At 44.3% G+C, this 14,641-nt stretch overlaps 2 protein-coding genes across 2 annotated transcripts in view; one reads left to right on the top strand and one right to left on the bottom strand.

Moving 5' to 3' along the window:
- The window catches only part of nt5dc1 (5'-nucleotidase domain containing 1), a 57,020-nt gene that overhangs the window by 37,319 nt on the left and 5,060 nt on the right, over positions 1-14,641 (bottom strand). Inside the window, exon 6 of the mRNA XM_036582556.1 lies at positions 14,506-14,587. Coding sequence (XP_036438449.1) covers positions 14,506-14,587 — 82 coding nt within the window. The remainder of the gene's footprint in view (positions 1-14,505; positions 14,588-14,641) is intronic.
- Positions 8,135-13,907, top strand: col10a1b (collagen, type X, alpha 1b). The gene is made up of 3 exons (XM_036582554.1): positions 8,135-8,261; positions 8,663-8,786; positions 11,421-13,907. The coding sequence occupies exons 2-3, from the start codon at positions 8,678-8,680 to the stop codon at positions 13,292-13,294; spliced, it is 1,983 nt and encodes a 660-aa protein (XP_036438447.1). The 5' UTR covers positions 8,135-8,261; positions 8,663-8,677; the 3' UTR covers positions 13,295-13,907.

Below are 14,641 nucleotides of genomic sequence, written 5' to 3'. Positions count from 1 at the left end.
AGAAGTGTTCGTCTGTAGGGCTCCGGAGGTTCGGCCACGCCCAACCTGGAGCATCTCAGCGACCGGCCCCTTCATTCACTGTGCTGCAACTGCCTCTTAGTGGCGCGCTGGCTTTATTAAAGCGTTAAATCTGTACGCCATTTATTTCCCTCAGGAGGCGCACTATCTTTAGCTTCTCCTCACTGCAGAACTTTCATCAACCCTCAATTATTTTCTCCGCTCGGAGCGTGTGGCATCGTCAGGTCAGGACAGGACAGAGTGCACACAAAACACACAAACAACAGCGTCCGCTTCACGGAGGTCAGCGACTCCTGGGGCTGCACTTTTTTGTTTCCCGCTACTACAGAAATGAACATGTACCCAAAGTTTAAAATGTTATGATACCACCACATCGGTGCCTGGAGAAAGTGATTTATAATATACAGCTTTCATAAAAAAATAATTAAAAAAACAGCCTCATTACGAAGTTAAGTAGTGGGCGGAGCCTGTGTGCTTTGGAAAAAGACCAACATCATACAGCCACTCTCAAAGTTCCGTCACGCTGCTGAGGTCAGGGCCGGAGTCAGAATTAGCTCGCAGTAGCAGAGAGGAAGGTGGGGAGGTGAACTCTGTCAGGCTCTTGCGTCTGGTGTCAAGCTCTCTGGGGGTCTGACCGGGGCTGGTACACCTGTCGAAGCGTAACGCAGGTGTCCTAAGGCGAGTTTGGGGAGGACAAAAGCCTCCTGTAGAGCAGAAGGGCAAATCGCTTGATGTTGGTTCTCAGTATGAACACGGGGTGCGAAAGCGGGCCCTCACGATCCTTCTGGCTTTTTGGGTTTTAAGCAGGAGGTGTGAGAAAAGTGACCACAGGGATCACCGGCTTGTGGCAGCCAAGACTTCACAGTGATGTCGCTTTTTGATCCTTTGATGTCGGCTCTTCCTTTTCATTGTGAAGCAGAATTCAATAAAGCGCTGGACCGTTCACCCACTAACAGGAAGTGTGAGCTGAGTTTAGACTGTCGTGAGGCAGGTTAGTTTTACCCTACTGACCATCTGATGTCTGAGGATCCTTGTTTGGTCCGGCGTGGCCCGGGATCTCCTGTCAGGGATCCTGGTGAGCAGAGCTGTTTGTGAATCATCTCTGACTGCGAGATTATGTGCAACCTGGCTCTAAATGACCCAAACATTCAGAAGAAATGAACTTATGTAAATGTATATGGGTGATATGGAATTTTCAGATTTTTGGAGAATTCTGGGGGTCTTAGTTGCAACAGTATGCAAAACTTACCCCCCCATAAGGAGGCTGTACTCTGACCTGGCTCACTCACACTGTGAGCTGTTTATCTGATTCAAAACAGTTCACAGATAAATTAAATATATATTTAGCTAATTATCAAAGTCAATTAATATTCGAATTGAATAACCCAATAAAATTCTAAAAGCTCATAATGAGAAAGATAAGATATTATCAGATTAAATTATTAGATATTGATTATGATTTCATTTACCAACAAAGTATTTTTACAGCCACATCTGCTTAATTAGTAAAAACGTCTAAAAGTCATTAAAACTGCAGCTAAAAGTAATGAGAATAAAGAGTGAACGTCGGTAGAGTCACCGACGGAGTTTAAATACTCTCAAAGAGCTCCACTCATCGTCACACACACACACACACACACACACCATCACACACACCAACACACACACCAACACACACACATACACCCCCACACCCACACACCACACCCACCCACCCACCATCACACACTCACACTCACACACACACACCCCCACACACACCCAACCCACACCCTCACTCACACAACCACCCACCCACCCATCCACCATCACACAATCCACCCACCCACCATCACACACACACACACACACACACACACACTCACACCCAGCCACACACACACACTCACACACACACCCACCCACCCACCCACCATCACACACTCACACACACACACACCCACCCACCATCACACACCCACCCACCTATCCACCATCACCCACTTATCCACCATCACACACCCAGTCCACCCACCCACCCACCTATCCACCATCACACACCCAGTCCACCCACCCATCCACCTATCCACCATCACACACCCATCCACCATCACACACCCATCCACCATCACACACCCACCTATCCACCATCACACACCCATCCACCCACCCATCCACCATCACACACCCACCCACCCACCCATCCACCATCACACACACACTCACACACACTCACACCCACCCACACACCCACACCCACCCACCCACCATCACACACACCCACACACACACACAGTGAACACACCGCAGGGCAGCAGACTTCTGCGTTTGCTTTTTAGCCTAATTTTTCTGCCCATTTTAGTCTCTGTGTGTCTCACTATTAGCTACCGAGCTGTCCTTCCGAGACACCAGAAAAATCTCCCACATCTTTTCAAACTGGCAACGTCAGTGGACAGATCAACATGCTAAGTGCTAATTATGTTACGACAGGTAACAGACGCCCATGTTTGCTAGCACTGTGCTGAGTGAAGGGGAGGCTGGACGATCCCGCAGTACAGAACTTTATTTGAACTGAGCATAAACACAACCTGCATGTTTAAGCAAACTCACAGGAGTTCTGGTCCCGGAGGGTCGGTGTTAAGGCCCAGTTTGGGACTTTAACACACCCACCACACCTGCCAATTAGCAGATGAGCTGATTCAGGTGTTTTTGAGCAGGTAAATGACCAAACTGTGCTCCAGGACTGGAGCTGTGAAGCTCTTCTCTGAGGAGAGACCTGTTATACCCGTAATAGGATTAGTGATTGATGGTCTCTAGTTACAGGACACAGGCCAAAAACAGCCTCCAGGCACAGCGTCAACAGCATCCATAGACTGAAAGTAAAACCTTTATTAACCCCCTAAAACATATTACATGCTAAAACTTATTTCACACTACAGGGACTTCAGTGTAAGCTAGTTGAGCTATTCTTTGGTTATAGACGTGTAATAAAACTCTGAACTGCCGGGGGAACCTGGCCATTCAAGGTTTAATGTCCTCAGCTTTAACAGCTTTCAGGGAGAGAACAATCCTTCTCTCACCGTGCAAACATAACATTTCACAATCAGCACATCTGATGAATTTAACATTTTTGTGACTCACTGGACTTAATGGGCCACTTGACCAAGTCAGCATTTCAGCACTGTTTTCAGGCTTAAATACCTCCCCAACTTAAACATAAACCTTCTATTTGGAGAAGTTAAATGGTCTGTATTAAGATTAAAAACTCTTTTCAAAGTAGAGTTTGTGAAAAACTGCATGCTTAAAGTGGCAGAAAGCGTTCCTGTTACAGTTTAGTTGCAGGGTTAATCAAACACAACTGTTCAGCTAACCGGCAGTTTTCTCTGAGGTTGTTTTTACCTGCCGGATGAAGAGTTTGTGTTTCAGAGTTTTCAGATTGGAGCTAAATTCAGAAAGAAAGACAGAGCAGAATCAGTTACAGATGAGAGACGCTCAGCTATATCAGCAAATACTGTCCTTCTGTTAATCAATCAGCAAATAAGAGCAGCTTCATAACAGAGCAAACAAGTTCAGTAGTCCCTACAGCATTTAGTACTCCCTACGGCATTCAGTACTCCCTACAGCTAAAGAGTCCAGTACTTCCTACAGCATTCACTACTCCCTACAGCTAAAGAGTTCAATAATCCCTACAGCGAAAGAGTTCAGTACTTCCTAAAGCTAGAGTTCAGTACTCCCTACAGCTAAAGAGTTCACTACTCCCTACAGCTAAAGAGTTCAGTACTCCCTAAAGCTAAAATGTTCAGTACTCCCTAAAGCTGAAGAGTTCAATACTCCCTACAGCTAAAGAGTTCAGTACTCCCTAAAGCTGAAGAGTTCAATACTCCCTACAGCTAAAGAGTTCAGTACTCCCTAAAGCTAAAGAGTTCAGTACTCCCTAAAGCTGAAGAGTTCAGTACTCCCTACAGCTAAAGAGTTCAGTACTCCCTAAAGCTGAAGAGTTCAGTACTCCCTAAAGCTGAAGAGTTCAGTACTCCCTACAGCTAAAGAGTTCAATACTCCCTAAAGCTGAAGAGTTCAGTACTCCCTAAAGCTGAAGAGTTCAATACTCCCTACAGCTAAAGAGTTCAGTACTCCCTAAAGCTAAAGAGTTCAGTACTCCCTAAAGCTGAAGAGTTCAATACTCCCTACAGCTAAAGAGTTCAATACTCCCTAAAGCTAAAGAGTTCAGTACTCCCTAAAGCTGAAGAGTTCAGTACTCCCTACAGCTAAAGAGTTCAATACTCCCTAAAGCTAAAGAGTTCAGTACTCCCTACAGCTAAAGAGTTCAATAATCCCTACAGCTAAAGAGTTCAGTACTCCCTACAGCTAGAGTTCAGTACTCCCTAAAGCTAAAGAGTTCAGTACTCCCTACAGCTAAAGAGTTCAATACTCCCTAAAGCTAAAGAGTTCAGTACTCCCTACAGCTAAAGAGTTCAATACTCCCTAAAGCTAAAGAGTTCAGTACTCCCTAAAGATGAAGAGTTCAGTACTCCCTAAAGCTAAAGAGTTCAGTACTCCCTAAAGCTAAAGAGTTCAGTACTCCCTACAGCTAAAGAGTTCAATAATCCCTACAGCTAAAGAGTTCAGTACTCCCTACAGCTAAAGAGTTCAGTACTCCCTAAAGCTAAAGAGTTCAGTACTCCCTACAGCTAAAGAGTTCAATAATCCCTACAGCTAAAGAGTTCAGTACTCCCTACAGCTAAAGAGTTCAGTACTCCCTACAGCTAAAGAGTTCAGTACTCCCTAAAGCTAAAGAGTTCAGTACTCCCTACAGCTAAAGAGTTCAGTACTCCCTAAAGCTAAAATGTTCAGTACTCCCTAAAGCTAAAGAGTTCAGTACTCCCTACAGCTAAAGAGTTCAGTACTCCCTAAAGCTGAAGAGTTCAGTACTCCCTAAAGCTGAAGAGTTCAGTACTCCCTAAAGCTGAAGAGTTCAGTACTCCCTAAAGCTAGAGTTCAATACTCCCTACAGCTAAAGCGTTCAATAATCCCTACAGCTAAAGAGTTCAGTACTCCCTAAAGCTGAAGAGTTCAGTACTCCCTACAGCTAGAGTTCAGTACTCCCTACAGCTAAAGAGTTCAGTACTCCCTACAGCTAAAGAGTTCAGTGCTCCCTAAAGCTGCAGAGTTCAGTACTCCCTAAAGCTGAAGAGTTCAGTACTCCCTACAGCTAAAGCGTTCAATAATCCCTACAGCTAAAGAGTTCAGTACTCCCTAAAGCTGAAGAGTTCAATAATCCCTACAGCTAAAGAGTTCAGTACTCCCTAAAGCTAAAGAGTTCAGTACTCCCTAAAGCTAAAGAGTTCAGTACTCCCTAAAGCTGAAGAGTTCAATACTCCCTAAAGCGGAAGAGTTCAGTACTCCCTAAAGCTGAAGAGTTCAGTACTCCGTAAAGCTGAAGAGTTCAGTACTCCCTAAAGCTAAAGCGTTCAGTACACCTTAAAGCTAGAGTTCAGTACTCCCTAAAGCTGGTGTTCAGTACTCCCTAAAGCTGAAGAGTTCAGTACTCCCTACAGGTACAGCATTCAGTACTCCCTAAAACTACAGCATTCAGTACTCTCTAAAGCTAGAGTTCAGTACTCCCTACAGCTAAAGCGTTCAATAATCCCTACAGCTAAAGAGTTCAGTACTCCCTAAAGCTGAAGAGTTCAATACTCCCTAAAGCTAAAGAGTTCAGTACTCCCTAAAGCTAAAGAGTTCAGTACTCCCTAAAGCTGAAGAGTTCAATACTCCCTAAAGCTGAAGAGTTCAGTACTCCCTAAAGCTGAAGAGTTCAGTACTCCGTAAAGCTGAAGAGTTCAGTACTCCCTAAAGCTAAAGCGTTCAGTACACCTTAAAGCTAGAGTTCAGTACTCCCTAAAGCTGAAGAGTTCAGTACTCCCTACAGGTACAGCATTCAGTACTCCCTAAAACTACAGCATTCAGTACTCTCTAAAGCTAGAGTTCAGTACTCCCTACAGCTGAAGACTTCAGTAATCCATGAAGCTAAAATGTTCAGTACTCCCTAAAGCTGAAGAGTTCAGTACTCCCTACAGCTGAAGAGTTCAGTACTCCCTAAAGCTGAAGAGTTCAGTACTCTCTAAAGCTGAGGATTTCAGTACTCCCTACAGTTAAAGAGTTCAGTACTCTTTAAAGCTGAAGCATTCAGTAGAGCCTTCAGCACTCAGATAAGCAGCTTCAGCAAAACAGCAAAACACTAAGCAAATTCAAACTGTCATGTATGAATAAATATATATTTTAGGGTACATATTTTAGCGTATATTTTAGCATATATATTTTAGTGTATATATTTTAGTGTATATTTTAGCGTATATATTGTAACATATATTTTAGTGTGTATTTTAGCGTTTACATTTTAGCATTTATATTTTAATGTATATTTTAGTGTATATTTTTGCGTATATATTTTAGCGTTTATATTTTAGCGTATATATTTTAGGATGCGTAGGTGTAAGACAAATGCAAAACCAGCCATTAATGCAGTAAACCCACTGGACATGACCTTTCACCTGAAACAAATTTAAAAAAGCCTAAACCAGCAAACGAACACACAGTGGCGTCCAGCGGGAAACACAGTTTACAGACAGCTGTAAAGGGTCAGGCAGCTATTTCACCAAGTCAGTAACACAGTGGCCTGTGAAAGCAGCGCTTTCTGCCCTGGTTTAAAGATAATGATGATGGTTTATTGCACCCTGTCCTGTTTGTTTCTTAAAGTGACATGAAGGAAAGAAACGCCACTTAAAACGGCTAAACCCAATAAACAGCAGTGACTAATTAAACGTTAAAATAAACTCTGAGGTAAACATCCTCTAAACTCAGAGCAGCAGCACGGCTGTGTCTGTTGCTGGTGATATGAGATAAACCTTAGTTTCAACTGCACTAATTAGAATTTACAGTCAGCATCATCAAAGTCTCTCAGAGATCTAGAACAATCTTAGCAGAACAGCAGACAGTCAGATCGAGGTTACAAACATGTGGACAAACTGTTCAAGTTCGAAACCACACAACACATCAGTAAATCATGACTTTGAGAGCGCAGAGTCTCACGAACGCAGAGCGGGTAAAACATCGGATCATCCTGTGATAACATAGCTGGGTCGACTTGCTCTGCTAATTTCCTTGACAAACAACACAAAAAGAAGCTGCTGCAGTTACACTGCACCATCAGAATACAGCCTACAGTGCAGTGCTCCTGTCAGACTTTCCTTTTCCTCTTACAGCATCACACGCTTTACAGGTGGCAACATCACAATATAACAATAAAATACCTTAATTACAGCTGACGTGTCTGGGAAAATGACCGGCCTGTGTGCTAATCCAGCGAAATGCATTTATCATAATCACTACAGTAAGGCTAAATCAAATCTACTGTACTTACCCTGACACGGGACAGGCCTCAAAATCCCAAAATAAATGTACAGTGTGACCACAGCAGCCAATGTGGCTGGGAGTTCCCATGTACATCCAAAAAAGCCTGCAACCCTGCCCCCTGGTGTCACAGGCTGGAATAAAAATAAGTAGATAAATAAATGAAATAGTGCCACATTTAGAGATCCAGCTCAATTTCACACACTATGAAAAGTAAAGAGGCTGCACAACTAAAAAAACACAAAAAAAGTTATGGTGGAAAATGCAATGCATTTTTAACACATTAGAGCAAACAGCCCTGAAAACACAGACACTCTGTGTGTTAGTCTGCTTAAATATCAGTGTCTGTGGTTTCAGAAGCTTTATTCACCTTCCACAGGCAGCAGGTGTGGGAGAAACAGCAGAAAATGCTAAAAAGATAGAGAAGACGTTTCTCAGGACTTGTATGTTCAGTTTATGCACATTTTCATTTCACAAATATTTACACAAACAAAACAAAAGAAGGAATTTACAGAAAAAGACTGCAGTGATGTGACCGATGGCTCGTGTTGTATTTCAGTTGCATTGGCTGAGATCGGATCTGCAGTTAAAGACGTATTTTTCTCCAGAAAAGTGTGAGTGTAACCCAAGGTAGCCGCAGCGTCCCGTGCCGTTCCCTCCCGGGGCCACCAGACCCCTCATTATGTCTGACATCACAGGGGGAGGACTGCTGTGGGTGACGGGGGAGATATGGTATAAAAAGCCAAATTTACAGCTGTGAACAGCAGCAGCCTCGCAGACGGACTCCACACATACTCGGATATACAGCCAGGCCGGGACCGCCCGACCTCACCACCTTCAGGAGCTCCAGCCTGCGGGTGAGTCTGGGTGCCCCAGGGGAGGGGAGGGGACTCTCTGTAGGAGGGTTCTAGAGGATGGTAGAATGCCGGTGGGGGATGCTGTGTAAAAATGCACACAGAGTTTCTGAGATATTCTACAGTGGCAACCAACTTTTGTGAGTGGACTCTAATGGGGTCAATCTCTCTCATTTGTACTCACTGCTGTCTGAAGGTAAAGCAGTAATGAGTTATTTATGTTATGGATGGGTCATTTATCAGAATCAGCATTTCCCTCTAAAGCAACTGGCAGCAAATCAGCAGATCATCACAGACCCCTGCATGTTCTTCCACTTTGTCTCAGTATCTTCATACCACTAATCCATTCCATGAATGTCCCTTAACTCAAACTCTAACCTGAACTGTCATGTTTCTTTAAACAGGTTTAGCCTCAGAAAATGGACCTCCAAGTGACAAGCGTTCTACTTCTCCTCCTGGTTTTGGCCGAGGCGACACCTGAGAGATACTACCATGTGAAGAAACATCCTTATCCAACAAAGAGCCAGCGTAAGCTTACAATGACCTGCCTTCACACAGACTTCACACCTCACTCCTTTATTCCTACCAGCACTGAGATTAATCTACAGGGCCGACAGCACGTTGTATTCATCACCAGGTAAATGGTGGGACTGAGCTACAGCTGCAGCGGCTGTGGTTACAGAAACACCTGCAGTGGCAAAGAAGTTCTGATATCAAACACAGGACACCTTATTAACACCTCATAGCAATATTACTATCAGCTATTCGTTACTAAAGAAAAATAAATGCTGGCATTCGAAAACTTTATTTGTGGTGCAGTAAACTCACTGTAAAGTAGGGCACTGTGGGCTTATAAACTCAAGCTTGTTGCTATGAGCGTCCTTATACTTCAGCGTTTAACTGCTGGATGCCACTGGCCAGTGGAAACACCAGCTTGCACTGTCCAGTCCAGCTGGCCTTTATGTTCAGACCAACATCTCCGACACTGAATCCAGGCTAGCGACTATCCATGATAGTACCTAAGGTCAAGCTGCAGTGGCTGGTCGAGTACTCATTTTCAGTAACCACACTAGTCAAAATAGTGCAGTCAATCGTGTATTTACTGAAATTATGAGGGCTGTCATAAATATTAATGCTAATATACAGCTTTGTGCAGAGAAAAGGACAACATGTGTAGGATATATAGGGCGAACTATGTGTTAAATACCGTAATCAAACTAAATAAAGAATAAACAGATAAAAGCCACGCATGCAGTAAGATTTCCATTCCAGTTCTGAGGCAATTAGAATATAAAACTGCAGCTTCCAGAATTAGAACAGCCTATAAATCATGTGTCTGAATGCAAATTGACATGATGTTCTGCCTCAAACAAAAGAGCTGGGAATATTTCTGTGTGTAAGGCGCTAAAATACACCCACTCCCTAACATCAAACACTTGTGGTTTTAGTTGTTGTATGCATCAGCAAATAAACAGAGTCAAGCAGTAAATGGGTCAAATAGGGCCCAGACCCGGTAAGTCTCCAGAACAGATGCAACCACAGCGGGCACACCCATATAAGCCACTTCGTAGTATTAAATTAAACCCAAACAGATTCAAAACAAACAGTTCTCACAGTGAAGAGGGACACTTGCCATAACTTGCGAGATGATCAACATATCAAACTGAAGTCCTAAATAAAATGTCTGTAGCAGGAACTTTTCAGGAGGGTCAAGGTTAGACTCCACTCAGGGGTGGCAGCGTAAACCTTCACACGCACTCTGAAGGAAAACTCCAGTTTCCGATGTAGGTGAGGCTGCTGACCGCAGTAATATCAGCCTGAGCTCAGTGCTGGCCTGCTCTGCCCGTGTGGTTTAAAGAAACCTGCTCATTTCTGACTTCAAAACAACATTCCTGCCAAGGCTTCCAGGACCTTCACACTAAGTTTAAAACAAAATATAAAGTGTGATTATCCTTCTCAGTTCACTTCACAGAAATGGGCCGGTTCACTTAACATCAGCAGCGTTTATTCACATAATTTAGCAGGTGCGTCAGAAGGCCGTAACCACACAATCCTGAAGAATACATTTGAGCGAGTCCACTTTCGGATTTAACTGTCCAAAACATGCAAGAGATGAAGTGAGTGTCTGCGGATTGTCTGAATTTTAAGTACATCTGACTGCATTACACTGTCATACTCTGGGGGCACTGGGTGCAAACAAGCCGTGACGTTTATACAAGGTCACCTACTAAATATACTGATGCTGTTCACCATTTACCTGAACGCAATTCAACACTCACTATGGCACATTTGCAAAGCAATGCATATTTGTCAAATTTACATTTCTGTATAATTACCATAAAATTGTAGTTAGTCTGCTGCTGTACAGCTCATTAGGATTGAAGGGGAAACAAGCTTGTGTTGTTGCAAGGTTGCAAAAAGAATTTAAGCCCTTGTCAAGTGGAAAGCCAGATTCTATCTGCTACAACAGAGGCTTTAAATTACATCAACAATGTGCTCAGTAAAGCATCCAGTTTATTTAAACTCCTGTTTACACATTAGACTTTCACAGCCAGACAGATACAGATCTGCAAACTTGTGGTTTGCCACAAAATTGTCTGTTTGTATCCCATATAATACTGCAAATAAGCACTATGTGTATTTCAGTGCTGCACGTTTCACCAGTTTTTCAGAAAATGGACGGAAGTCAGCACCTCTGATTAAATCCTTTTTGATACATTACTGGGCATATTATACATTTAAATTCAAATGTGTCTCAATTTACAGAGCACACCAGACTGATAACAGATCTGGGCTCCAACTTCACAGAGAAAATGGGTCATAAGATCAATCCCTGCAGTCACTGACGCATGATGATATCATACATCAATACCAACATACAAACACAGACAGCAGCAACAAGAGATTTTGATAAGGTACAGAGCTGTCAGAGAAATATAAGAATTATAAGAAGCATCAATTTAATTTAAATCATTCAACACTGATTGACAGAATGCCTGATGAAAGGATACCTGCAGTAAAAAGCTTTTATTATTCAATAAAACTAATCATTCTGTAATTAATTGCAATTACGTCCGATAACAAAATGTTTCAGTTAAAGTTAAAGAGGTTAAAACCATAATATAGTGACATTTTCTCTAACAGTATTTTACTCTTTTGCAGCTGTTGCAGGTACTCCAGGTAGCCCAGGAGCACCTGGTGAGCCCGGTCCCCCAGGTCCACCTGGCCCTCCAGGTCAGCCAGGAGCAAGTGGAATTGGACATCCAGGACCAGTGGGGCCTCGTGGACCACCTGGTCCAGCGGGATACTCTGCACCTGGAAAGCCTGGAAGTCCTGGTGGACCTGGAAAACCAGGTGCTAATGGATTGCCAGGAGACAGAGGAATTCCAGGACCTGCAGGACCCCAGGGAGCACGAGGAGCACCAGGAGCCCCTGGCAGCCCAGGTCCTGCTGGCCACTCCGCTCCTGGGAAGCCAGGACCACACGGTCTGCCTGGTGCAATGGGGCCCAGGGGAGAGCCTGGCTCAAAAGGGCTCCCAGGTATTCCTGGTGAGCCTGGCCATAAAGGAGAACCAGGTCACGGTATCCCAGGAAGCCCTGGTGGCCCTGGTCCAATGGGTCCTGTGGGCCCTCCTGGTCAGCCTGGTCAACCTGGAATTGGAAAGGTTGGTGCAACTGGATACCCTGGGGAACCCGGAAAGCCAGGTTTGCCAGGTAGAGATGGGTCACCAGGTCCTATTGGTGCACCAGGGCTAAAAGGCCACACAGGACCTCCAGGTATAGGTGCAGCTGGAAAACCAGGTCAGAATGGTGCTCCAGGTCTTCCTGGTCCAACTGGACAAAAAGGTCCTCAGGGTCCAGCTGGACAGCCCGGAGCTCCTGGTCTGCCAGGTGTTGGTAAAACTGGAGCACCAGGAATTCCAGGAGACAGAGGTGCACCTGGTTCTCCAGGTACCACAGGACAAAAGGGAGAGCCAGGCCCAACAGGCTTTACAGGTCAGCCAGGTGCTATGGGGCCTATTGGTCCAGCTGGTCCTCAGGGTGCTAGGGGATTCCAGGGTGAGCCAGGTCCAGCAGGTCCTAAGGGTGATCTTGGTTTGGTTGGAGCACCTGGTCCAAGAGGGGCAAAGGGTGAGCAGGGAGCACATGGCTTCTCAGGAAAACCAGGAATTCCAGGGGCAGCAGGTCCCCCAGGTGCTCCTGGTCCAGTGGGACATCAGGGCCCTAAGGGTGAGGCAGGTTTCACAGGGGCACCAGGCATCCCAGGAGCTATCGGCCCTGCAGGTGTTAAAGGTCATCCAGGACCACAAGGTATTCCAGGTAGCAGGGGAGAAAACGGCATACCTGGAGCACGAGGACCAGTTGGGCCAGTAGGGCCAGCTGGGTCCGCAGGCCCCAAAGGTCATCCTGGTCTTCCAGGGCCCCCTGGCCCAGCAGGAATCACTGCCAAAGGAATATCTGGCCCACAGGGTCCTCCAGGAATCCCTGGTGCCAGAGGTCATGATGGTCTACCAGGTCCAGCTGGACCTCCCGGTCCACCTGGTCCACCAGGTCAGATTGTTTACCATCATGAGAAGAGCATGCCCATCAAATCCCACGAGTATGAGGTCATGCCTCTTAGTCACGAGCTGGTCAAGGCCCCCGTGTCAGCTTTTACTGCCCTTCTGACCAGTGCTTACCCTAGTGCAGGAACTCCACTTGTGTTCAGCCAGATTGTGTACAATGGAGAGAACCACTATGACCCTCACACAGGTGTGTTCACCTGCCAGATTCCAGGACTTTATTATTTCGCCTTCCACATGCATGTCAATGGTGCTAATGCACTGGTGGCACTTTACAAAAATAGCGAGGCAGTTTTGTTTTCCTATGATGAATACAACAAAGGCTTCCTGGATCAGATGTCCGGCAGTGCTGTCCTTCTCCTGCACAGTGGTGATAGAGTTTACGTCCAGGTTCCAGATGAGCAGTCCAATGGCATCTATGCTGATGACAATGTCCACTGTTCTTTCTCTGGGTTCTTGATTGCCTCAACGTGATCAAGACGCTACATAAAACCTCAACCTTTTGAAGAAAACTTTTTTTTTCTTAAAAAAGGCCCCTCACAGCCATAAGGCATTCGCTATTTAGGAAAAAGGTAACTACTTATTAAATGCAATACATCAATAGATAGAGTCCCCTGTCTGGATAACAACCAAAGGTCTGTTTATGTGAAAGAGAACAAAAACACTGAATCTACTCACCATAGTGAACAGACTAAAACAAGTCCCTAAGAAAGTGTTGTTTAATTTTGTCTGAAAAAAAAAATCCACCTTGTAAAATGTGCCACACTTGTGTCTACAAACCGATCTGGTGCTGAATCGAGTGGTGCTCTCCAACTGCCTGTAAATTACGCTATGATAATCCTGCGTTAGGTGTGTTTGACTGAATTCCAATTCTGAAGCTCTGTATAACTTCACCACTTCAGAATATATATGACAACAACTTGGCTTTTTATATGAAATTTCTGTTTCTCGAACACTAAATTCTGTGTGTATAAAAAGATATGGATGAAAAACTGGATACATTTATTACGCAACTCTGATACTGCACAGGGTGTCTCATGATCTGCACATCATTGTGACCAACACAAATAAAGTTTTAGAGCCAAAACTCGAGCCTGAGTGTTTTCTTTGGTCTCCAGACTGTTTCTTTCAACATACATGTGACATAAAATTGCTCCATAGAAAAACAGTGTCCTGTGCAGAGGTGGGTAGTAACTCACTGTACTTACTCAATTACATGTAATCATTACAGTGAAATATGGATGGATTCAAAATCAAAATCATAATACAGTATATTAGTAAGAAGTGGAATCTACTTTTTATTCAGTTACACTCATTTTTAGTTAGTAATTCCTTTTTTGTGTCTAATTTCATTGTTTTGCTGTTGACAACATCTGTACTGCTCTGTGATTGGTCACCTCTCTGACTTCAGAGCTTTAGCATTTTATTTTAGACCAACAGAATCTCAAAAAGAGAAGAACAGAGTCGTACAGTCCTGAGTTCCTGTGCTGACAGATAGAGTATTTGAGAAGGCAGTTTTAACTTATCAAGGCTTTATTTTACCCACATATTAATATCTTTATTTGAGGGTGGGTTTAGGCTTCTTTACCCACTGGGACAACCAACTGTCCTTAATGCTTAGGATTTCAACGCTGCTCATATTCTACTGAAACAGCTCTGGTAGAGAAAAGAAAGTGTCCACATACCTCGGAATGCAGATGTGTTGTAATTGTGATCAATGGCAGCAACCATGTCCTTCCAAAAGTCAGACGTAACCTCACTGCCTCGCTGTTAGAAAAAAAACAAGTACACATTCAGCAGCTCACACTGAAGGTCTGCACA

This window comes from Colossoma macropomum, unplaced genomic scaffold, assembly GCF_904425465.1.
Source record: "Colossoma macropomum unplaced genomic scaffold, Colossoma_macropomum, whole genome shotgun sequence".
In the NCBI taxonomy this organism is placed as follows: domain Eukaryota; kingdom Metazoa; phylum Chordata; class Actinopteri; order Characiformes; family Serrasalmidae; genus Colossoma; species Colossoma macropomum.
Note: the sequence above shows the minus strand (reverse complement) of the source record. Positions and strands in the feature narration are given on the sequence as shown.